Consider the following 26,397-nt stretch of genomic DNA (forward strand, 5'->3'; position numbering starts at 1 on the left):
TATTAAAAGGTAATAAACAAAATTAACCAAAATATATTAACAAAACTGTATAACAAATTTAACAAAATAAATTAAAATAAATCCAACCACATTAACAAAAAAGTAAGTATTAAATGATAAATAATTAAAAAAACACAATAAAAAATCCAATAAAGAACTAAATACAAATATAAAAAAACAAAATCTATCGATGCTTGCGACGCGAATGTGTTCCGCAGGGCGGTGACTGTCGGTCTCGAGGAGGATTTCTTCATATTAATGATTGTGATTTCTCGCTGTCGTCGTCGTTGTCATCATCATCGTGAACATCTACATTAGGTTGATGAGGAGCTGATGACGATGAAGCACCTCCATAGAATAAGGACCCCAGAGTATGACTGACTATCCCACCGGCCTGCGAAAACTGGGAAAACTCATAAAACCCAAACATCGATGAGTGTGAAAACTGTACAGGAGGTGTATGTGCTGCGATCATGGGTGATGAGGTTGAACACGGCAAAATGTGGGCATATGAACCCCAAGTCGGATCTACAAATATAGACCCATAATATCCTCCAAGAGAGGTCATAAAACTCTGTGACGGTGGCGGCGGCGGGGTCATAAAACCAGGCGGTGGTGGCATCGGGTACGGGAAAGACGATGGCGACATCATAAATGGCTGCGGAATGTAAGTCGTTGTAGACGGTGGTTGTTGTGAAGGTCCTGCTGGTGCAGCTGACGATGAACCGGAAGCACATGCTCTCCGTCCACGAGTCGGGGGACGATGGTTCTGTGTCGGTGAACGTCTCTGTCGACGTCGCTGAAAGGTCCGCCCTCGTAAATCATCAGATATCAGAAACAATTTCCCGTTACTGTTGAACCACTCGTAATAACCGTCAGCAACCATTAAGAAGTCAGTAAAAATGGGCTCTATATGAGGAAGACGTCGATGTCGATCATCCCATAGCACGGCCCACTCGTGATGCCTCATCAGTCAATCTGTATCGCTCTTGCCGCGTCTATTTGTTCTATGCAACTCGCCCATATTGTGAGGTTATTCTAGAATTGGTTGAAAACAACTAAATTGTCGGAGCACGCGATCGGTGGAGTGCCACTCGACAATCGCATAACAGATCAAGGAGATCATCGCCATCCAAACATCTAATGGGCCCCTCAACTCAGGTGGGATCACCATCCTCACATCATCATTAGAATATGACACTCATTCAAACTAAAACAAATATATATAATTTTTATCAAAATAATAATCTAATTATACAACTATAATCTAAAATCGCTTTTTAAACATTAAAATACATACTTGTGTGTCAGCCTTATGATCGATTAACACCCTAATTTTTCTAAATCATCAGGTAACTGCTGATGATTTTTCCTATCAGTAAACCAATTATTCAAGGAAAACAAAATTTATTATACAATATATAAAATGATTAATATACGAAATCAATTGTATAATTACATCAAGAGTAGCGGAAATACGAATGAGTTCTTGACAACGGGACATAAAAAGGATAATTGATACTATGCCTAAAACTGTAGCAGCATGAGACATTCACCGATAGCATTTTTCCTGTAGTCAGTGGCTCGACACATCTCCCTGTACAGGAAAGTCAAAACTGCCGAGCCCTAACTAAGTGATCCGACCATACGAAAGTTGTTAAAATGTCGCAACCACATACAATGAACATGGTTGTGCGATTTATCCGGCATCAACAACCCTCCTATCAGCTGCAGTATGCATACTCGTGCATACATTTTAACTTCATCATCAGAGGCGTCCTCGCTCAACTCCCGAAAATTGGCATCTAACCAATTTAACGGTATCCGGCCACCGTTAAAACTTTTCGAGACACGTCCTAGATAGTCCCGGCATAAAGCAATCCATGAACCGTGCGCCATCCCCGATATCACATCTCCATCCACCGGAAGCCCAGTTGCATAGAAACATGCTCAAGTGTAATCGTGCACTCTCCGCACAGAAGATGGAATGTGTGGTCTTCGGCCTCCACCGCTTCACTAAGGCAGCAGTAAGGTCTGGTTTTATCGTACAGTGACCCTCATATCTACCTATGTGACCGAATCCAGCCTCTACCAAATACGGCATGACATGGCAAGGTATCTCTAACTTAAGGTTCCTAATAAAAGGATCAAATATACGATCTCTCTCCTAAAATATAAATAATTACAAAAATTACTTTTTAAACTAATAATCATGCATTAATTAATTAAATAAATTATTAATAATAATTTAAATTAAATTAAAACGTTAAAATGGTACCGTATTAACAAAATATCGAGATATATGATTTTCATCTAAGCGAAGCAGACCACCTTTCATTTTATATCTTTAAAAAATTAATAAAATACATTATTAAATAATTTAAATAATTAAATAAATTAAATATTAAATATAATAAAATATACCTTAAACAGATAATATAAACGTATTTGAGAGAGGTTTAGAGAAGTTTAGAGGATTTAATGTTATGAAAGTGATTGAGGATGTAGTATTTATAGGGAAGGATGAGATGTGAACGGTCGAGGCATGTAGGTAATTAAACCTGCGGCAGGCCTTTCTGACGTGTGTCAGATTTATAGGTAAGACGCGGCGCCTACACTGATCTTTACACACATGTATCCATCCAATTAGCATAAGACGCTTTTCAAGGAATACACCTTACTCTACGTGACGTCAGATCAATGTAAAACGCGTTATAGGAGACGCGTCTTATTACAAAAGATATTAGATCTAAAAACATAATACGAAGGATATCTGGCAGAAAAAATAATTATAAAAGGTGATATATAAAAAAACGCATATTCTCCCGAATTGAAGACGGGAGGCCGTAGAAGCTAGATACAATGATGCTAAATTTAAGTCCGAGTATTTTGATCAATATAAAGAAAAAGAAAGAATTAGGTGGAAAATCCTAGAGCGTGGGACCGTGACGTTCACAGGTTAAAGATAAAGAAGCAAAAAAAAAAAAAAACAAGATAAGCACGGTTGTGGTGGGACCGATCCCGAATGTGCCGCAGCATCCTCCGTGATACTCCTTGCCAGCTGTTGGCAAGAGATCCTTTGATTAACCCACAACTTCCCATGATTTGTTCCAAAATTAAACTACTTAACAAGATTAGGCTGCTGTTCCAATTCCCGAACAACTTACGATTAATAGAAGCAGACATTTGTATAGTTTTGAGGTTGCTTCAAGTAAGGTGATGTCTCTTACATTTGCCTTAAAGAGATAGAAATAATTTATTTTTTATCTCACATTCTTATTTCTGTAATTAATATATTAATATTATTTTTTAATTATACATGTAGATTAAAAAATATTGTATATTTTAAATTAATATTTAAAATAAAAAACCTTTTCAAATATATTGGTTATTTCCATTTTAGTACCAATAACAATATTATGATTTTTAAAAATAACTTCAGATAAATTTTTTGGAGTCTTACTGCGTAAACAAAGGCGGTAAATAACTTAGGAGAAACGAAATGGTATTATGAAATGACGTGGCAAGCGAAGGGAGGGACCCCATAATGGGAAGACATGTAAGGGGCATTGTCGGAAATTCGAATAAATTTTGGGACAAAATATAAAAAATAAAAAAGGTAAAAATGACAAGATATGACCGTTGATTTTAAGCGTGGCATTGGTTGGATGCCAGGCTGACACTTGAAACCCTACTTTGAGAGAAATGATTGCTTTTAGTCCTCACATGGTTTCGCTGTACATTCACAGCCCCCAGGCCCACCCTCACTTCTTCCATTTCACTTAAAAAATATTTTTAATTTTAATATAATTATAAATATTTAATTTATTAATAATCAATATAAATAATATATTCTATAATTTATTATATGAATCAAAATCTTAATTTGATTTAGGGTAAATTCTATATTTACTCATCTATCTATTCTTATAATTTGGTTTTGATCATCTAATTATCTTTTTCAAAATCATATAGGTTAACTGTTATTAAAAATATAAAATTACCCCTATGATAATATTTTTAATGATGATATAACATTATTTTATGGTATTTTATAAGTAGTTCTATCTATTTGTGAATGACTACATAATCAAATTATAACATTAGTTATAATTTTAAAAATAGTAATTAGATGATTAAAGTAGAATTTTATGAATATATAAATGAGTAAATACATAGTTTAAACTTTAATTTATTGTTTAAAGTTATTAATACTTTATTCCATAACTCAAATCACATTCCGAAACTACCCTTGCTTATCCACAAATGCTCGATTTGTGCTGCCCTTTGACACCAGTTTAAAAGGGAGTGAGTTGAGACGGCACTTAGTTGCACAAAGAAAGAAAGTTATCCATAAGCTTAAGCATCCAAGCCAAGGCGAAAAAGATCGACTAGGTTCTAAACAATGTCTAAGGAAGTAGTGAGTGAAGAAGGACAGGGTCGCAAGGACTATGTGGACCCTCCACCAGCACCTCTGATTGACATGGCTGAACTCAAGCTATGGTCTTTTTACAGAGCCCTCATAGCCGAGTTCATAGCCACTCTCCTTTTCCTCTACGTCACGGTTGCCACCGTGATTGGCCACAAGAAACAAACGGACGCTTGTGGCGGCGTTGGTCTCTTGGGTATTGCATGGGCTTTTGGTGGCATGATCTTCATCCTTGTTTACTGCACCGCCGGTATCTCAGGTAAACAACAACAATAAATTAAAAACCAAGTACCTTTTTTTTTGTTTTGGGTGTTTTATGGTTTGCTGATGATTTTCCGGTGGTTTTTCGTTGCAGGTGGACACATTAACCCCGCTGTGACTTTCGGGTTGTTTTTGGCCCGTAAAGTGTCGCTGATTAGGGCTATGGCTTACATGGTGGCTCAGTCCTTGGGTGCCATTTGTGGTGTTGGGTTGGTTAAGGCTTTCATGAGACATGAATACAACTCCCTAGGTGGCGGTGCTAACACTGTGGCGACTGGCTACAACAAAGGAACTGCTCTAGGAGCTGAGATTATTGGGACTTTCGTCCTTGTCTACACTGTTTTCTCAGCCACCGACCCAAAGAGAAGCGCCCGTGACTCTCACGTCCCTGTATGTATTTTTCATCCATGTTTTTGAAACCTTTCACGCTCATTAAAGGTTGCGTTTCTGATGCAGTTTAACCTGCTGTTTTGAGTGTAGGTTTTGGCTCCACTCCCCATAGGGTTTGCTGTGTTCATGGTTCACTTGGCTACCATTCCCATAACTGGTACTGGTATCAACCCTGCTAGGAGCTTCGGTGCTGCTGTCATCTACAACAACGAGAAAGCCTGGGATGACCATGTAAGTGTTCATAACCCTGCATTTTACTATGCGAGTCTTCAAGTTTAAGCTAACTCTTGTATTAATTTTGTTATGGACAGTGGATTTTCTGGGTCGGTCCATTTGTTGGAGCACTTGCAGCAGCTGTATATCATCAGTACATCCTCAGAGCAGCAGCTATCAAGGCATTGGGATCCTTCCGTAGCAACCCAACCAACTGAACAAAATCCCAAATATCTGTCTTCACTTCACTCTTATTTTCAACATTTGTTAGTTTGTGTGTATTGAGAAGATGATGATTATGATGATCATGATTACATTCCTATATCAATTCTCTTTATTTTGTTGTTAGTTTTTGCCTTTCATGTATCATTGCTCTTTAGTGGTTTTCTCCATTATTTTTTTTTTTACTTTGTGTGCAGTTTAAAATCTTTTGAGATTTAGATTAATAGATTCCATTCAAGACCAAACTCTAAAAAGAAAACATGAAAATGGGTGTCTAATTCTAGGCAAATGACAAAATAGGCACTCAGTTTAAACGCAATGCTGTAAATGGAAGTGGCTTCATAATGGTAAATTTGGCATAGTGGATCATTTTCCATATTTCAAGGGGCAATAATGTGAGGTACACTTGAATATATGCTTTGTTTGTGTGGGGTATTGCAAGAAAGAACCAAAGATGCTCACTTCCCAAGGAAGAGAGATAGGGTTAAAAAGGGGTGGAAACCGAGTCTGCACACTGAACCGGGCTCCACCCTTTTTTTCACCTCTCTGGAAAGGTCACTTTGGAACTCTGGCACGTCAGTTGGAATTTATCCTACTTTTTGTTGAACCAGGGTCCCCGGCTAACCCAACCCCAAAAGCAAAGGTTTCAGATGCCACGCGTCATGGCATCACTTGGGGTTTACCTCTCGATCTTATCTTTTCCGAAATCAGCTTAACCACAAAGGCTAAAGAAAAAGCCAAAAAACAAGTAGCAGTACAAAAGGAAAAGTTTTTAATAATATATAATAATAGGGAATGGTTTGTGGTTATTTCTGGGTTGTTGTAAAAGAGAATCGTAGTCCCGTCTTTTTACGAAAAGGTACGTGGCCTGGTGATGAAAACTTCAACAACATTGAGCTTAATACCGGCGATTTTCTCGATATATCACCATTTGATTTTATATTTTTATATCAGATATTATTCATATTATTTTTTTATCCAACACCTTTTATAGTAAAACAAGTTTTACGTTGATCTGACGTAACGTGGGATTATATTCTCCCTTGTAACGCGTTTTATGTTAAGTTGGCATCACATGGGGGTATAATGTGGGGCAGGGATCGCGTTTTACCTTTAAATCTTACACGCGTCAACAAGGCGTGCCCCTGCGGCGTGTGTTTAATTACTCACCTATCCCTACCGTTCACACCTTTCTCCCTTCTCCTTGAATTGGACGCGATGTTGTCATACGGATTATTCTTGGCAAAATCTCGTTGATAGGGCGTTGAAAATTTTTTATTCGTTAAATAGTGGGATCGCCAGATTAATTGTTAAAGTAGTGTCCTCTACAGTACCGGGGGTAGGTCGCCATGCACGCCCGGCGACCAACCAGGTCGCCATGCACGCCCGGCGCCCAACCAGGTCGCCATGCACGCCCGGCGACCAACCAGGTCGCCATGCACGCCCGGCGACCAACCAGGTCGCCATGCACGCCCCTGCGACCTACCCCACGACCTCCATGCACGCCCATGCACGCCCAACGACCTCCATGCATGCCCAGGCACGTCCAACGACCTCCGTGCACGGCCATGCACGCCCAACGACCTCCATGCACGCCCAGCTCGCCAAAGGTCACCATGCAGTCCATGCTTGGACTGAACAACGTTGGGCCATGCAGGATAGGTAGCCATACAATCCTCTCCACTTGCAGCTGCTCAGGAGAACCTATTCCTCCTGCTCCTCGCGTGATTCCTCTTACATCTGCTCAGGAGACTCATGCATGCAGCTGTAATAGCTGTATTATTGCAGCATGATTTGAGCTGCAAAGTGTCATAGATTCGTGCCCTAGCTTCTAGCCATAGCTTGTCCCTCATGCCATAGCTTCGAGACTGTTCACTCTTGTTATCATAGCTGTATTGGTGCAGCATAAAATCTGCTGTGTTGTATTATTGCAGCGTTCAACGGTTGAAAAATTTACAGCTTTCAACGTGAATTATACAGCTCAAATTGATTGCAACTTACCTACCAACCGTTCAAATATCATTATATATTGGATATGAGGGGTTTAGGGTAGAATCATAAGAAAGAAAGAAAATTTGGCGAGAGAAAGGAAATGAAAGGAAAATAAGAAGAAGAGGAAATGGAGATAAAGGCTCAAATATCGTTTGTGAGGTAATTTTTAATTGTTTAATTTAGTTTATTAATATGAAATTATGAAATAATTAGTTTGTTAGTTTAGGGTTTAGGATAAAACAGAAATTTAGTTAATTAGTTTGTTAGTATAAATTATTAGTTTGTTAGTTTAAGTTATATTATATTAATTTGTTAGTTTAAGTTATATATTAGATTATATAAAAAATTAGTTAATTAGTTTCTTAGTTTAAGTTATTAAATGTAAAAATATTTAATTAATTTGTTAGTGTGTTTAAACGTATATTAAGTTGTTTGTTGAAGTTTAAGTTAAAATATTAAAAAAGTTAATTAGTGCTTAATTAGTTTGTTAGTTTGTTATTTTAACTAAATTATATTATAATAAAGAAAAAGTTTAATAGTTTAAGTTCTATTATAATATATTAGATTATATAAATTTAATTTTTTTAATTTATTGTTGTTTAAAGAAATAATTTTTTTACACGTACAGAGCATTATTCCACAACATTTTTCCACGTACATATTGATTCGAAGAAAGAAACAATAAAGGAAAGGAAAGGAAAGGAAATGAGCAACAACTTTTTCACGATTGTCCATTATAATGGACAGATTATGGAAAATGAGATCGGAGTAGTTTTTCAGTCTGAAAAACCAATAAATATGATGTTCAAAAAAGACATCACATTTATAGAAATGAAGCATAAGATAGAAAGAAAAATTCGAGTTGCAGTTGATGGTTTGAGGTATAGGTTTATGATATGCCCCAACCCAGTCAAATATGCTGCAGTTCCACTTGAAGAAGATGATGATATTGGAACCATGGTTCGATTACATGAGTTAACCAATATAGCAGTTATTGAGTTATTTGTTGATGTGCATAACATATGTGATGTTCCTGGGTCATCAAGAGGTGTGGCTCAAAATCCATCTGAAATGACTTTATATAGTCAGTTTGAGGAGCCGACATACAGGTTCCCGAACAGTTTTATGGCACTATTGGAAAGTGTAAATGAAGTCGGGGGGACATCTGCAACAGAAGAGTGTGAGACGAGAAACATACCGGAATTGGTTGTTGATATTGACGCTGAAAATCGATGGGGAGAAATTCATGATGATTCAAGCGAAGATGAAGAAACCGAAGAACCCGTTTTGGGCGGCGACGAAAATATTTTTGGTGGAGGTGCAATTGATGAAGTTCCGGCACCGTATGAAGCTACTCCTCACATGTACGAGATAGACTATGATGCGATGAGGGCACCTGAATTCCCAGACATGCCACATTTACCTCCATACCAAATGACTGCATCATTCGATAATTCTGGTGAATTTTCAGTTGGGGTGCAATTCAGAGGAAAAAATGAAGCTACCCTAGCGATTAAAGAGTACTGCATAAAATGCCATGTTGATATCCATGTTGCAGAGTCCAACCAGAAAACCCTATACGCGAAGTGTGTAAAATATGGCCTAGAGTGCAAGTGGAAGATCAGAGTGTCGAAAAATCAAAGGCACGATGTTTGGGTCATCACGAGGTACAATGGTCCGCACACGTGTTTGCGAAACTTCATCGAACAAGACCACCGACTATTGGACTCCGATGTAATATGTGAATACGTGAAGGCGATGGTTGAAAAGGATCCAAGGATATCTTGTTCAGTGTTAGCTGCATCTATTCGAAGCCAATTTGGATATCAAGTAAAATATGGCAAGGTGTGGAATGCGAAGATGAAGGCAATGAAGCTGACGTATGGAGATTGGGATACATCGTACAATGAGCTACCACATTTGCTACAAGCAATGAAGCGATTTATCCCAGGAACCATAGTGAAGTCTCAAACCATGCCCGCATATGACGAAGAAGGTCAACTTCTGCCAGGGAAGAAAATATTTCATAGACTATTTTGGGCATTCAAGGCATGTATTGAAGGATTTCCATTTTGTAAACGTATGATCCAAGTAGATGGTACGTGGCTGTATGGTCAATATAGGCATGTACTTTTGATGGCAGTTGCTCAAGATGGTGAGCGAAATATCTTCCCAATTGCATTCGCCATTGTTGAGGGAGAGACAACAGAGGCTTGGGATTTCTTTCTGACCAATCTACGTCAATATGTCGTTCGTGAAGATGGAGTTTGCTTGATATCCGATAGAGGAACGGGTATTTTGGCGGCAATTGAACGACCAGGAAGTCGTTGGATACCTCCGTATGCATATCCGACATATTGTATCCGTCATATTGGCAAGAATAGTATCGACCAATTTCATAACGCACACATTCGTAGCGAGATAGTCAGCATGGGTAAGTTTTATTTTCAATATTTGTGCATTTTTTACATGGTTTTTTTAATTGCGGTTTAACACAGTATATTATGAAACAGGATACGAACTACGTCGACCAAATTTTGATAAGAGATTGGAGAATTTGAAGGTATTTTACGATGATCAGCGTGTTTGGAAGTGGGCTTCAAAATACCGCGGGAAAAATGGTCACAAGCATATGACGAAGGTCGGAGATACGGACATATGACCACAAACCTTGCTGAGGCCATTAATTCGGTACTAAAAGGTACACGCCATCTCCCAATTGCGAGTGTGATGAAAGAGACGTACTTTAGATTGGGTAAAGTTTGGTCGGACAAAGGCAAAGAAATAGAGAGTCTTATAAATAGAGGTAAAACTTGGGCTCCTACAGTGGTGGAATCAATGGAAGCAAATGAGCGATTGGCAACATCAATGGTTGTTCATAATTTCGACCGAGTTGGTCATACTTTTGTCGTGTCGTGCATACGCCGTAACGTCGGAGGAGAAGACCAAACATTTAGAGTTGATTTACGACATAAATGGTGTGATTGTGGTCGTTTTCAGGCATGGAAATATCCATGTGCTCATGCAGTCGCAGCATGTATGTATGCTGGTGTAAGCGCATACACTTATGTTGATGAGTGCTTTCACTTACGTAGGATATTAAATGTCTACAGCTATGAGTTCAGACAGATACCAAATGAATCATATTGGCTCAGAAAAGATCATGACGAATGGCTGCCAAATCCAATGCTTCGCAGAAGTCCAAAGGGTCGACCTGAGTCCACTCGTATTCATACCAGTATGGATTTCCATGCTAGAGAGAGAGGTCAAACAAAGAGATGCGGATTATGTAGGGGTGAAGGCCATTCAAAAAACAATTGTCCTAATTTACCAAGATATAGGCCTCATCATTAGTAATGATATATGTATTTCTATGAATTTCTATGTATTTATAAGATTTAGTAATGATTAGTAATGATGAAATTATTATTAATTTTTAATGATTTGATAGTAATGACTTAGTAATGATTAGTAATAATGAAATTATTATTAATTTTTAATGATTTGATAGTAATGATTTAGTAATGATTAGTAATAATGAAATTATTATTAATTATGTATGATTTGATAGTAATGACTTAGTAATGATTAGTAATAATGAAATTATTATCAATTTTTAATGATTTGATAGTAATGATTTAGTAATGATTAGTAATAATGAAATTATTATTAATTATGTATGATTTGATAGTAATGATTTAGTAATGATTAGTAATAATGAAATTATTATTAATATTTAATGATTTTTGGTTCAATGAACAATGAACAATGAACAATGAACAATGATTTAGTAATAATCATTATAAAAATGATTTAATAATGATTTAAATATTTAATGATTTGATGATTTAGTAATGATTTGATAATAATCATTATAGTAATGATTTAGTAATAATCATTATAAAAATGATTTAATAATGATTTAAATATTTAATGATTTGATGATTTAGTAATGATTTGATAATAATCATTATAATAATGATTTTATAATAATTATTATGTTATTATTTAGTAATTATTTATATTAATGATTTAATAATTATTACTAATAATTATAGAATACTAACAAAGTAGTGTACAAGTGTGGATTACTGAGTTTAAATTTATACATAGTCGAATTTATTAATGATTTTTAAATATTTAATGATTTGATACTAATGATTTACTAATTATTACTAATGATTTAATACTAATTATTTGATACTAGTAATTATTTGATACTAAACATCATTGTTAAGGTTAAAAAAAGTAGTCTAATTTCAATAAATAATTTGTAATAAATAGCAAACGAGTTTACAATTGTTGTCGATGTCGGGGTGTTGTTGAATGATAATGTCGGGGCGGACGTCTGATACGTTGTGGCCGTTGTGGCTCAGGAGTATTGTACTCATCCCCCTCATTCATTGGGGGTATTTGAACTGTCATGTGTTCAAAGTCATACGTCGACGAAAACGTAGGAGAATAGATGGGTGCCTCAGGCTGCACAAACTCTGGTATGTATGCCGGGCCAGTAGAGTCATCAACTGCGTGATGCAACGATTGTGGTGCGCTATTATCCACATCGGTCATTTCCGCTTCAGTTTGTAGAGATGAACTCCCACTCCCACTCGGTAGAGAGTATTCAGCTTTACCAAATCTTTTCTTAAACCTCAAAAATTGTCGCCTCTCTACTATTGTTGTGAGGAACGGCTTTCCATTATCCAAAAAATAAGCAAGGTAAGCCGAAGTCTCAAAATTAAAGTCGTCGTCTTGAATGGTGTCAAGAGTTGGCATGAATGAAGCCCTATTGTTCCAAGCATTAATGTAGGTTGCATGCTTCTCAACCCAATTAACGCTTTCTTTACGACGACCATCAAATCTGTGCAGGTCGTCATGCGTCTCAACCCAATTCACTGGACGACGACCATCTAAGTTTTGGAGGAGGTCATGATCCCATGGACTCCGCGGAATAGGTTGGTGGAAGTGGAATTGCCTCAGCACTCTATCCCCAAATTGGATCTCAACAAAAGCAAAATTGATCAATGGTGTAACAGCACACCAATATTGAAACCCATCTAAAATATCGTGCGGTATCAACGCAAATAATTCTTCATTCATGTATGGTCTCCAATTAAACTGTAAAATTACAAAAACAATAAAATTTATTTAAATTAGATAATATAGTTAATTAAATAATAATTAAAAAATACAAATTATGCATACCTCCTTTTTGGCCTTAATGTCTATCTTCAACCTGAACTCTTTAATGTTGTTGTGCACCAACCCTGTGCCTTCAATTTTATGCCTCCATCTGTATATCAATCAAAACAAAAATAGAGACATTTTGTTCAATAATTTTAATCAAAATAAATATTTTTAATTAATATTTTATATTAAAATAGAGGATTCATATTACCTTCCGGCAAGTGGAAAGTCAACCGCAGTCCGACTAATCGGTGTCAAAAACGGAAGTCTATGCCAAGCCCATGATTGTAGAAGCAACAGACATCCACCGATTTCTACTGTATTATTATCATTCACGACTAATGACGCCTTGCACATCTCACGATACAAGAACGCCAATATCGCCGAACCCCAGCTATATTGCCTACAATTCTCAAAATTTGTTAAAAAAAGAAGATACTGAGTGTGAACATAACTACCGGATTTATCAGGCATCAAAATTCCCCCAATCAATTGTAATATATATGCTCGTGTTGCATATATAATTTCGTGCTCCGTACTATTTGATTGAAGTTGAAATTCATTCTTCAACCATGACAACCTCACCCGCCACCCTTTACACTCTGGTGGTACGGGCGCTTTCCCAAGAAACAAGTTGCAAAGTTGTTCCACCTTATTAAACTCATGTGACATTACCACCGGCATCCCATTAGTTTGGACCCCGAGTTGCATTGCCACATCCTCCAAAGTTATCGTGCATTCGCCACACGGCAAATGAAACGTGTGCGTTTCTGGTCTCCAGCGTTCAATCAACGCACTGATCAAACCTGGGACCAACTTGTAATCTCGCACAAATGTGACATACCAAAATCCAGCCTCTTGCAAATTTTCTTCTATTAGTGGGTGTGGCTTGGGCACTTTATGTAGTCGAAGACGAAGGACTCGCTGCTCGTCCTCCTACAATTAAATATTTCAAAAAAATTATCACAATCATAAAATAATATTCAAATATTTATTAATTATAATTCATTAAACAAATATTTTATTCACCATTATTCCCAAATGACTTGAAATATGTTCATTGTCAAGCCTCAACAGTGGAATTTGGTCAGCCATTGGAATGAATCTGTAAAAAAAATTAAACAACAATATTTAAAAACTCATTTAATATAATCTAATATAAACTAACTAACTAATTTACAACACTAAACTTTAATATAATAACTTATAATATAATAAACTAATAAACTAACAAACTAAACTTTTTAAAATATAAACGTAAACACCAAACCCTTAAACAACTAATAAAATATTTTTTTATATAACTAAAACTAACTAATAAACTATTTTTTCATTATAATATACTACTAATAAACTTACTAACTAATTTTTTATATAATATATATTCAACAAACAAATATAACTTAACTATTTAACTACCAAAAACTAATTAAATAATTTTTTTTATATAACTAACTATTAACAAAACAAACTAATTAATTATTTTTTAACTATATAACTATCAAACATATACTAATTAAATAATTTTTAATTTATGTATACTATAACTTAAACTAACAATCATATAACCCTAAACTAATAAACTAATTAACATTTATAATAATAAACTAATTTAAATATAAACAAATTTACCTTATCTCCCTTTCTTCTTCTTACTTTCCTTTCTTTCTCCCTTTCTTTCTCCCTTTCTTTCTTTCTCGGCTGAATCTCTTCTCCCTTTCTTTCTTTCTTTTATGTGTGATCTTTCTTCTTGCAATTTGCACACCCCATATATAACCGACTGCCTCAATTATTTCACCAACAATGGTTCAATTATTGTGCATGCATGGTCTCGTCTCGTGAGCTAGGATCACATGGCATGCTGTAGGCATGCAGCGGGGAGCAGGAGCACGTGAACTTATCTTGGCATGCATGCAGGCATGCAGCGGGGAGCAGGAGCACGTGAAGTTATTTGGCTGCATGTGCATGCATGGTCTCGGGAGGAAGTGGACGGAGGAAGTGGACGCTGGGGCGACCTACAAGGTCGCCGGGACTACATGGCGACCTACAAGGTCGCCGGGACTACATGGCGACCTACAAGGTCGCCCAGACTGCATGGCGACCTCTCTATTGGCTGGCTCGTTTGCATGGCGACCTCTCCGTTGGCTGGCTCATCTGCATGGTGAGTATATGGCTTGTATGGCTCGTCTGCATGGGTATGGCTCGTCTGCATGGTGAGTATATGGCTTGTATGGCTCGTATGTCACTCGTATCTCCCGTATGTCGCCTGGATTGCATGGCGTCCTACAAGGTCGCCTGGATTGCATGGCGTCCTACGAGATCACTGTAGAATTCACCCCATACCAGCAATTAATCTGAAATGAACATTATATCGTGAATAAAAAAAATCGAGAACATTATCTCGTGAAATTGCCCGATTATTCTTAGACCCACCTCTGTATATATCAGAAGGAGTTGCGGATGAATATCTCCCTATTGAAGTTGATGTGACAGTACCATGGTGCGAATTTCTCATTATGGCGTTAAAATCATTGTACATTACTGTAATCGGACTGTCAACTTGATCAACTTGTTCAGCCAACCCATAGTGAGAGCTTAATGACTGACCCCGAACAATACACTTGAATAAACTTTGCATACATCTCAATATCGACGTCTGAATTATTACTTTGAGAATCATGCATCATTTCAACATCATCATTGTTCGGTAGTTCGAACGCTGTATAAGTTAATGACAACAATGATGTTGGAAATCTGTATTGCAACGACAACATTCTTCTACTACTTCCAATATGAACCTTCTTCGAAATATTCGATATCAGCTCTTCAAGAGTTATGTTTATCTTCAATAATATTTTAACACGCTCATTTGATACAAAAACGCCAATTTCATCTTCTCGAATTTCTCCATCATAATAAACAATAATTGAAAGTCGCGTCATTCTTAGAGTTTAAAAGTGCGACAATATTATATCTACAAAAAAATAACTGAAACAAACCTGATTAAATAAATAATATATGAAAGAAAATATAACATAATAAATTTTTTACACATGAACGTAAATAATTTAAATAGTATAATTTTATATTATTACATGCGCAGTAAAAATATTTCGATGTATGCTCCTGCTTTCCAATTTTACAAACATAGAAATTAATTGAAAACAATTAGTATAATAATTTTTTTCCAAATAATCATATATAATTATAAAAAAATAATATAACAAAATTACCTTATAACGAAAAATCGAACGAACTTCTGAATTAAATATAAGAGAATTGTCGGGTGTTATTTACTGGTTGAAAAAATTGTTGGTGAGAGAGTTTAAGGGGAGAGAGTTATTTATAGCCGAGAGAAGATGCTTTAAAGCTAAGAAGTTTGGGTAAATTATGCAAGGCGCGACCCCTGCACCGCGCTATATTCTTACGTGAAGTAAGACGCGCCCCAGGGACTGCGCTATAACCCACGTGGCGCCAACTCAACATAAAACGCGCTGCAGGGGTGCGCCTTACCCTACGAGGCGCCAGATCATCATAAAACACACTATAGGGAGCGTGTCTTACTGTAAAATATGTTAAATAAAAAAAAATAGTCTAAAAAGTGACTGACAGAAAAATATAAAGTCAAAGGTTGATATTTCGAGAAAAACACCCTTAATACCGTGCACACACCATGCTTTGAGGGGCCACGGGGCCAGCGATTGGTTGACGAGTGTGGGCGACTCTGTAGAGCTCCTCTCACTACCTATGTAGTTCCGTCACTTTATCACAGACACAATTATCATTTCGTCTTTAAAATAAATCAAAGTTGGTGATGGGAATAAGTGTAGTTAATAAGTAGTTATGGTTTATCTTTTCTGATTTTGATGAGAATTATGAGCAGCGTTGAAGAAACGATAAAAGACGTGGTCCTTTTCTGAAAATGAGAGTGATGTCCGCTTCTTTCTTTTCTCAAAATATAAATACTATTCATGTAAGGTGGTTGATGTCATACCAATTATGACAATAACTATTAAGTTCATCTCTAATAAATTATGTGAAGTCGTTAGAGATATGATCATAATATTATCGTCATCTAAAGAATACGAGAAATTGAATAAATAATGGGTGAGGTACGCTTTTCTACGAAATATTCATTGTGTGTGTGTGAGAACATTGAATGGTGTTAGGTTTAGGTACATAGGTACAAAGACAATGAAGCATCAAGTGTTTTGTGTCAGAATCAGTTGCAAAGGGTTATTCTGTTGGTTCCATAAAGCAGCATCCTTACATGTGTTTTTACAATCCCAGCAGGTGAAAATGACGGCCACGGCATCCTGGTTCGTTAGCCCTCGTAACAATTCAGTGAGCAGCCAAAGTAGGCTCACCATGTGTGCTTGAGATGAATCTCCCTACAATATTCCTCTCCTTCAGCCATTTTTGCTTAGAAATTCCAATGGATTCAGGAGGATATTCCTTGCAGTTTGATTAGCTTTTCCTGCCTCGTTCTGAAAGCAGATAGTCATTACTAATCATCAGCGATTACTTTAACAACATAAATAGATGACAAAAAAGATGAGCTTTGATTTCAAAGATGGAATTAAACCAGGAATGGACCTAGGGGTGCGTTAGTGCGATTCTGCTACTGAAAATTTTAAATTCTCCTATAGATAAGGTTGTAAATGAGACAAGACAGATCGTGAGCTACTCGAGTTCGATTCAGTCAACACTCAAATTGAATGGACTCAAATTGAGCTCGAACTTAAATCGAGTTCTTAACGAGTCGAAACGACATACTTGATACCTAACTCGAAAAGCTCACGAGCAATTCTAGAAAATTGATATATTTATTTTTTAATTGTCTAAATTAAATTATTAACATTTATATGTTATTTTTAAAATACAATATAAAGTTTTTATGTACTTCATGTTCATGTTTGAATTCGAGTTTGAGCTCGAGTTTGAGAATATTTCAAGTTGTTTCGAGCTTGAGTCGAGCTTTAATTTTTTATTTCAAGTCGAGTTCGAAAATATTAAGCTCGCCAACTTTCGAGTCAAGTTAAGCTTCAACTTTTTATTTTGAAATTCAAGCCGAGCTTGATAATTTCGAGCTCAAGAGCTTTTGAGTTGAATTGAACTTAGCTATAAACTTTTTAAATTGAGTCAGACCCAATAATAACCAACTTTGACTCGGCTCATTTATAGTCCTATCTATAGACGAGGAGCTTCCATTCTTTTATTTTCAGTTTTCAGCCACAATTGCAGATATTCATTACTAATCATCAGCGATCACTTTTAACAACATAAACAGATGACAAAATAGATGAGCTTTGATTTGAAAGATGAACTAAATCAAGAATGATCCGAGTTTAAATATTTCTTTATATTTTATTTTGTTAATTCAATTTTTTTAGTTATTTATTTTTTGTTTGTAAAAATTTGATTTGATGAATCCAATCAAAATCTATTTGGTCATAAACATGTTCAATTTAAATGCTTAAAATCAAAATTAATACAAATAAGAAGTTATCTAAATTCAAAATAGGGTACCTAAACAGCAATCACAGATGAAGAAAACAAACCGAGCAGAATTCCAAATGCAGAAGGGTAAAGAGCAAAACTCCATGAATCAGAGGCAGAAATAGAAGCAGAGTTGGGCGATGAAACAGGCTCCGAATTAGTACTGGTGTTTCCTGCTTTGACATCAATCCCAAACCTCATTCACCCAAGGCAATGACCACTTACATTGCACACCAACCTATACCTCTTTGATTCATTCAGCTTCACTTCATCATCTCCACTCTCGTACTTTGCTAGAACTCCACTGCTCGTATCACATGCTCTATATGTAGATTCCGTCACTTCAAACGCATTGTGTTGCCCCTTGTTATATTTAAACTCTACAAGATTTAAGTACAGTTGTACAATTAGATTAACTGCAATCCTTGTCAAACATATAGATGGAAAATCATATCGGGAAAAATGGGTTTGAAAGGGAGCAGTCAGTCGTATACCCAGAATGTCGCCGACGGTGAAATTCTATATCGCTGTCCAGGAAGCATAGTGAACCTCCGAGTTCCATCCGTTTCCGTCGCCGACGTTGTAAACTTCAGAGACGGCACCGTTCAAGAACGAAAACCGGATCATAAGAATGATAACTGGGAATATTACATAACAGACGATCTTGTCGTCTTCCATGGTTTTGAAAGCAACGAAAATGATGATTTTCTTTTTCTTTTGGAAAGTTCGATGTACACACACCATAGATTTTATCGTCAAGTAGCTTGGGATATGTAATCATGAAATTAGTTTCAATAAATGAACAAATAATAAAGGTTTAATTCACAATTTGATCCCTGAACTATACATACATATTTTTAAAAATTTATTTTGATACATTAACAATTATTTTAGTCGCAATTTATATAAAGAAAGCTGTCGATAAAACAAAACATGTAGCATGTTCCTATTAGACGAATCTTAAAATTCTCTTTAAAAATTGAATTCTAAATCGAACTTTTAACACTATGATCAATAGAAAATAAGAAAATCAATATAATTTGGACACCAAATTATGAATAAAGACAATCATAAAATACAACTGGCATTGAATCATTAGAATAAATGAATTCCAAGCTATGAGTAATGAAATGAAGAGTCGTATATTTAATGAATGTGCTGTGGATAATGATGGAGGTAGGAGATGCTTGAAACAAAAGTCTTGATACCACTGTGTGACGAGGAGAAGACAACGTGGGCATAAAAGTAGAAATTAAATACTTTGATATAAAAGAGGTTGGTTGTTAGTCCACTTAAGGTTTTTGGGTTAAATATTGGTAACCCACTTACCCATATGCCTTCTATAGTTCCAGCTTAAGATTTATCAGTTCTTAATTAAAACTTGTGTCATCTTCCTCTATGATGTCATACGCAGGCTCTTTTTCCTTGTGGAGTTTGGTGGGGGACACACGTGCATAACGAGGCGGAGAACAATGATACGATGTGATAATGTATACACATCTTTCAAATGTAATTATTATGATGTAAGAACACATTATACTTTGATTTACAAAGTAATATTGTTCAAAATTTTATATCATCTATAATGTATATGTATTTTACAAACACAACTACTTGAATCCAATTCTTATAAGGATAACAATACTCGCCTTTATCACTTAGAATACTCAATGGATTCGAGAATACAAGATACTAACGTTGCATGGTCCATGCCTTTCTGCATGAAAAACAAAGTGCTACAATAGGGCTTTCCTAAGAGACCACCTTTGGTGCCCGTGTACTGCAATTGAAATGTCCTAATCTTTCCCTAGTAAAAGAGGTAACGACAAAACTGCTGAAGACAACCTTTGCCTTAGAATTAGAAAGCTAACATCAATGATTTTAGAATAATAACCGCAATAAAAGATTACTTAGTTGATCACAATTATTTTAGATAAATTTTATAAAGTGTATATTTAAAAATTACTTGATTGAAAGTTCTTAAAACAAGTGCAACTCCGAAATGTACGATCGTAAAGCAATGTAATAAATGGTAGTAGCCATAAAGAAAAGAAAAGTAAAAGAATTCCACTGCAGCATTTAAAAGCAAAATGTTCAACTCCATCAAACTATCATATGGTGGATAAATTACGTTTCCACGCTGCCACTCTTGGTTAAAACTCGTCATCGTCTTCCTCTGCAATATGTTTTGCAAGCTCTTGCTCCTGCTGTTGTCTCTCTCTCCTCTTCTCGGCACTTTCTTTCTCCTTGTGGGAGTTTGGTGGGAACCGAAGTGCACGCACCGCCTCGTTATGCATATTGAGGCAGAAAGCAATCCTAGAATTGAACGCCATTTGAGGCTCAGTTGTGGAGTAGATGTCTCCTGTTTCCTTTGACAGCATACATCCATTTGAATGATCCAATGTTGCATCAATGGCTCCATCTCTAATTGCCTTGGCTACTATGCTCTCAGCATCAGCAACAGTGTCCAATCTAAGCTTCTTGGCAACATCTGCCAGTGAGATTCGAGAATATGAGATACTTATGTTGCGTAGCCCTGTCCTAATGACATTATGCCGCAGCCTAACAATCAAGTTATTGGTCCGGTCTGAATTGAAAGTAATTGAGAATTTCTCAGCAACAGATCTAAAAAGCTCCAAATCCCCAATGCGGACAGCCTGAAAATACATACATATTTCGTGTTCTCAAAATCATTAATAAAATCTAGCAACCACTGAAAGCAAAGAGGCAATCCAAATGATTACAACTCCTTGTTTTTTGTGCTAAAATTTAATTTAAATAACAGCAATCCAGTTTAAGAAGAATAACACAAACACGTGCGAGCGATTCTCTCCGTTTTCTTTCTAGGAAATATATGCTTCCAATATCAGACTTGGTTTTCTACAAGTAAAATGAAAAGAAAAGAAAAACTTTTTTTAACTCACATTTGTCAGTTCAAAGTAGGGCCTCAATGCCTTCTCCATGCCTTTCTGCATAAAAACAGTCCTCTCGGGGATTTCTCCTAGTAATAATCGGACAATGATGGCCCATTTGTTGCATTGAACCCGGAAACCAAGTGCTGCGACAGGGGCTTTCCTAGCGGCTTGAAGAAGACACTCTTTGGCATCCGTGTACTCTAATTGGATTGTCCTAATCTTTCCCAAATAAAATAGGTACCGGCAAAACTGCAGAGTATAACCTTTGTCATATGAGTAAAAGCTAACTGTAAGTTTCTAAAGCTACAACCATAAACTTAACCCTGCCAAACCTCCAGGAAACCATTTAATAACCATAAAAATGCAGCTCAATTGGAGGAAATTAAGTGAGCAATATTCTCGGCAAATGGTTTATACTTTATGACTTACTGTTCAAAGCCAAATAGTTAATTAAGATTGTGACTTGCCTGTTGGTTTGAGTGAGCTTCAAATCTGGGTGCCTTTGATCTCAGTTTCTCAGCTTGGTCATATAAATTGTAATGGAGGTAATTGCGAAGTAGCAGGTTAAGAAGTGTTTCCTACATGATAGAAATATGTATATATACAACACCTTAACACATCAGAGAGATAGTTGCTCAAATATTTGAAAATTTACCTGACCCAGCTCGTCATGGCGCAATGTTGCAATCCGGTGCAGGGCTAGAAGGTTACTGTCAATTAGAGATCATGCTAATTAGACCTAGAATATCACACTGTACTTTTGATCATGTATGATAGAAACATAACATAATGAGATTTCCTTAAAAGAAAACACATATCAGAATATATACTGAAGACAAATTTGAATATGGTATAGCTTACCTCCTAATTTCAGCAAGATTACCAGTGAGTTCATAGCAAAGAGAGTAATAAAAGTACAACCTCGCAGCTAGGACATCGAGGGTCCGCCTATTCAGATTCTTCAGCCGAGCAATGCTTGCAGAGGAACATGCCTTTGCCTGAAACGAGATAACATTATGTACAAAGAAACAGGCAACGTCCTGATGAAGTCATTTGTTAATGTACCTCATCGTATTTCTTTTGATCAATCAGAAATATCAGGACAAGTAAGTAGCAGTAGATTTCTAGCTCTGGCAGGGAATGCTTAGCAGGAGGTTGAGCCGCTGAGATTGCAGTGTCGATTTCCATCTCGTGCTTATCTTCCTGCAACAAATTCAACAATCGTATTATCAAAAGAACAATCAACGCAAGACTTAATACATTATGATCATTTTACTGTACTTGTACACAAATATTTCTAAGGTGAACATGAAGGTAGATGAGAGAAACTTGACTAGCGATCAACACATTTCCTACTAAACTGGTGAAGGTGACGAGCAACTCAAGTCCGATTTTCAATTCTTATAATTAACCAAGACATCAAGTTTAACATAAAGGGGAAACATGCCACTCACTTTACCAAAGGCATAAAAACTAAAAACAAAAAAAAGTAATTCCACATGACAGCTGAATATTGCAATGTCCCATCAAAAGATTACCTTAGGAAGGTATGAAGAAAGCCGAGTAAGGGCCTCGGATCCAGGGCTTAGAGCGAAAGTGAGGAATGAGGACAGCACAGACGCCTTCAGCTTCCTTCTTAAAGCCATAGTAAGTCTTATAGCCCGCAAAATACGGCGAGCTTCACGGTCATATGCACCGGTCTCTATCAGAGACGCGATTTCCTTCAAATCTAACAGAAACCCAGAAGAATTTATTCAAATACGAGAAAACCAACAAGTTCCCAGCTCAGAAAACATTAAAAATAGTAAATCAAAGTTCTACCACCAAGAGTAATAAAGATACGCGCTAGAGGGGAATGGATGTTATAGATGCATAGATTGAGTGAGCTTACGGTGCAAAGTGGATGGAGAAGATGAAGTAATGGAATTGGAAGGAGCGAGTTGTTCTTTCATCTCCACGTCTTGAGTCATAGTTTGAAAATCTGAAACAAATTGAAATGAACGTAAAAAATAATAAAGAAAAAAGGGGTGAAATTTCGATTGTGGAGACGCTTCCAAGTTAAAAGTAAAAGGGAGAGAAAGAATTGACCTTTGATTCACGAAAGTAAGTGCTGGATTTGGAGGAAACGAAAGCCAAGCCTGCAGAGAACTAGGGTTTTCTTCTCACTTTTTAGTTGATTGAGCAGTAGGTCTGGGGAGAGGAGTCTAAGAAAGCGAAAATAATCAAACTACGTACTAAACTATGCTGAGGAAATCAATCGTCTTTCTTATAGAAAAGGTCAACAGAGCCCAATTCAATAATATTGGGTCAAGGCCCATTATTGTGTTAACTCCTTTTTCATGGCCTCGTACGTACATATATAACATAGGGATGGTAATTTAACTTAAAATCGTATTTCCACTCATCTCGACTTCATGGTGTCAGATTTTTATTTAAAGAAATTAAATTCAAATTGATTCGTTCGGATTTGTAGGTGATATGATGGGTTTAAATTTAGAATGAAAAATATTTGATTTAATTCGAACCGTAAAAATAGTATAATCTTCTTTTATAATTTTAGAGATTATTGCTATAATATCACTCTATTTATAGTTTTTTTTTCTAGTTAGATTTTTATTTTGTCAAATAAAAATATTTTTATATATTTATGTTTGATCGGAACAGGTCAGATGCGGGATTTTACCCTCAAAATTTGGGTTAAACTGGGTTCGGATGAAGATTATATACTTCTTGAATCGGGTCAGATGGAGGGAGTATATTTCTCGAGTTAAAGTCAGATGGAGAAAGAGTGTGATTGTTTAATGTCGAATGGTCGAAAAAAATCTTTAAACATATATTACTTTGTATTTATCCCAGATTAATAAAACAATAAAAAATCAAATGGATAAGATATGCATCTCAGATCAAATTAGCCAAAAACCAACTCGATCAATTATCAATCTTATGTACATGTATACACATAATTTATAAAATAAAAAAGAAAAAATTAATTAGATGGTAGGTTATATTAATTAAAGATTGATTAGAAAAGTAAGTCATGAAATTAAATTATAAATATATATTAAAATTAAAAACCTATTTTTATAAATATATGTATCAATTGTAGTCAAGCAATTTAATTATCATATCCACTCTGCAACATTTTTCCATGTTAAAAGAAATCATACACAACAAAATTGTGGCATTCAAACAAATGGTAGGGCAATATTCAAGCTTGCCACAATCAAAATCAGCCTTTCTTAACAGCACCCCAGGCAAGAATCTAGAAAAGAATTTCTCTTTCAACAAGTTCATAATCATCCCACCCTTTAGTTGTATAAACCCCACCATATAAGCCGTGGTAATGAGATCAATGCTTCTCCATCTTCTCTTTTGACCAAAATTTTGCAACCCCATTTCAATCCTCTTATACTCTTCTTCTTCATTGCTTTCTTCCCCAACTCGTTTCGATATCGCTCCGGCAAGACACCTTGCTAGAGTAACGCAGTCTTCCGAGGCCAAACATCCTCCTTGGCCGAGGTCTGGAGTCATAGGATGAAGGGCGTCACCGGCTACACAAATATTGCCTCTGCTGATATTTCCCCATAGAAGCTCCCATGGTCTTCTATATCTTAAGGGGACAATGCAATACTATCGAGCCCGGTTTTTTCTACGACGGATTTCATGTCGTCGAGTGTGTCTTCAAGCTTGCTCAGTACGAACTGCTTCAGCTTAACAGGGTCGTCTTCTAGTTCTTCTTCTACAAAGTATTAACAGAAGAATCAAGAATGTTATTCAATTTAAGTCACAAAGAAGAAGGTTGTTTTTAGGTACCTTTGGTGGATGGAGTCCAGGTCAAAAACCAGTAAACATTCTCATCATTACAAGGGAGTAGGCCTGATCGAACACCTTTGCCGATGAACTGTCGGAATTTCGAACCAAAACCATGGCCACCATTGAACTTTGTGTAACCCCTAATTGTTGATCGGCCTGTGAAAACAGGCTTCTCCAAACTAAGCCATTTTGCCACCACTGAGTTCACTCCATCACACCCAATCAATACCTTGGCTTTGAGAACGGTTCCATCAGCGAGATGCACTAGTTTAAAGAACCCAGATTCCTCAATGGAAACCACCTTAGAAGAGAACCTGATAGTTCCACTAGGGAGTTCATTTGCTAAAGCTTCCGACAACAATCTCCTTTGAATACAACCAACTTCGTGACCCTTAAACGGTATCTCTGATGCTGGCTGGACTGAAAATGTAGAGGCAACAAGCATGCTGGAACCCAGATTCAAGCACCATCAACGCCAGTTTTACAGCAAACTGAAGCTTCAATGTAGTTAAAATACAGTACCTTGGAGTAAGGTCGTGTTGTGGGCGCTGAGATTCACCGATGCCAAGAACATCCAAGGCTTTGCAGGCATTGTTCCATGTCGTGAATGCGAAGCCAGTGATCCTTAATTTGTCTGATGATTCCAAAACTAAACTTCGAACCACGAGCATGCAATGGTTCTGATTCAGTTGGCACAACTGTATGTATGTCCCTGTGAAGTCCCAAGGATGTGGTTAGACCAGAAATTCCAGCTCCCACGATCACAATGTCTTGGACGATTTCCATCGGTACGCTTTCTTTTTACAGAGGTTACACAACGGCTGCAGGAATGGTAAACATGGAGGATTGAAGAATCTGTTTTATAGCGAAAGAAAGACGATGTGCATGTGCAGTTTTGTAGATAATATTAGTCAATTTGTTGGGTCGAACAATAGCAGAACAAATTAAACTTTGTCCGCAAGATTGAATTGTAGCATGTTGTCTATCTAGGGAAAACCATCCACTCGCACGTTTCCTTTCATTTTTTAATGATAAGTTCATGTTAACGATCTGTCAATCATCGAGTGTTTTATCACTTGCTTTACCTTCAACCTTGTTGCAGGTGTGGCGGCCAATAAATAACAAAATAATCATTCAGCAAGTATCAAGCTTCGAGTGATGTCCGCAAATTGATTTCTGTTTCGACTATCCTATTCCTACATGCTTTCTGCTTATAGGTTTCAGGGGAGGTACGTAGAATTTAGGCGTACAAAAATTACAAATTTTCAAAGGTATGAAATTCAATAATTAATAAAAAAATTAAAAAAAATTGATTTTTTTATTAAAAAAATATGCGACTGCACTTAAATATCCTCGACTCATTCCAGATTATATGATGTGGAGAACATAAACCCAATTGTATTATCAATTTTATGGCTCGCCCACATTCTGCTGCAAATGTTGGGCTCAATTTGCCGTGTTATTTTGGGCCGCTTCCGA

General features: G+C 36.5%; 2 protein-coding genes and 2 pseudogenes across 2 annotated transcripts; 1 reads left to right on the top strand and 3 right to left on the bottom strand.

Annotated features, from left to right (window-relative positions):
* Positions 1–4,361: 4,361 nt before the first annotated feature.
* On the top strand, positions 4,362–5,524 carry LOC120134697 (probable aquaporin PIP2-8). The gene is made up of 4 exons (XM_039151139.1): positions 4,362–4,688; positions 4,785–5,080; positions 5,171–5,311; positions 5,392–5,524. Exons 1-4 carry the CDS (start codon positions 4,406–4,408, stop codon positions 5,509–5,511), a joined length of 840 nt encoding a protein of 279 aa, XP_039007070.1. The 5' UTR covers positions 4,362–4,405; the 3' UTR covers positions 5,512–5,524.
* A 12,696-nt stretch (positions 5,525–18,220) lies between these two features.
* On the bottom strand, positions 18,221–18,868 carry LOC120134232 (annotated as a pseudogene).
* A 1,379-nt stretch (positions 18,869–20,247) lies between these two features.
* On the bottom strand, positions 20,248–23,305 carry LOC120134636 (probable 26S proteasome non-ATPase regulatory subunit 3). The gene is made up of 9 exons (XM_039151080.1): positions 23,194–23,305; positions 22,997–23,086; positions 22,644–22,834; positions 22,171–22,308; positions 21,967–22,103; positions 21,761–21,815; positions 21,573–21,683; positions 21,115–21,354; positions 20,248–20,847 (listed from the first exon to the last, which is right to left on the bottom strand). Exons 2-9 carry the CDS (start codon positions 23,073–23,075, stop codon positions 20,344–20,346), a joined length of 1,455 nt encoding a protein of 484 aa, XP_039007011.1. The 5' UTR covers positions 23,076–23,086; positions 23,194–23,305; the 3' UTR covers positions 20,248–20,343.
* Positions 23,306–24,201: 896 nt separating this feature from the next.
* Positions 24,202–25,724, bottom strand: LOC120134233 (annotated as a pseudogene).
* Between the last annotated feature and the right edge of the window lie 673 nt (positions 25,725–26,397).

The sequence above is a fragment of the Hibiscus syriacus genome, unplaced genomic scaffold (assembly GCF_006381635.1).
Source record: "Hibiscus syriacus cultivar Baekdansim isolate YM2019G1 unplaced genomic scaffold, ASM638163v2 tig00110597_pilon, whole genome shotgun sequence".
NCBI lineage: Eukaryota > Viridiplantae > Streptophyta > Magnoliopsida > Malvales > Malvaceae > Hibiscus > Hibiscus syriacus.

Coding starts and splice junctions, on each gene's coding strand:
- LOC120134697 (XM_039151139.1), top strand. CDS start 4,406: ATGTCTAAGGAAGTAGTGAGTGAAGAAGGACAGGGTCGCAAGGACTAT. Junction 4,689..4,784: donor CTGCACCGCCGGTATCTCAG/GTAAACAACAAC, acceptor TTTTCGTTGCAG/GTGGACACATTAACCCCGCT. Junction 5,312..5,391: donor AGAAAGCCTGGGATGACCAT/GTAAGTGTTCAT, acceptor TGTTATGGACAG/TGGATTTTCTGGGTCGGTCC.
- LOC120134636 (XM_039151080.1), bottom strand. CDS start 23,075: ATGACTCAAGACGTGGAGATGAAAGAACAACTCGCTCCTTCCAATTCC. Junction 22,104..22,170: donor ATCAAAAGAAATACGATGAG/GTACATTAACAA, acceptor ATCTCGTTTCAG/GCAAAGGCATGTTCCTCTGC. Junction 21,684..21,760: donor GCCATGACGAGCTGGGTCAG/GTAAATTTTCAA, acceptor TCTATCATGTAG/GAAACACTTCTTAACCTGCT.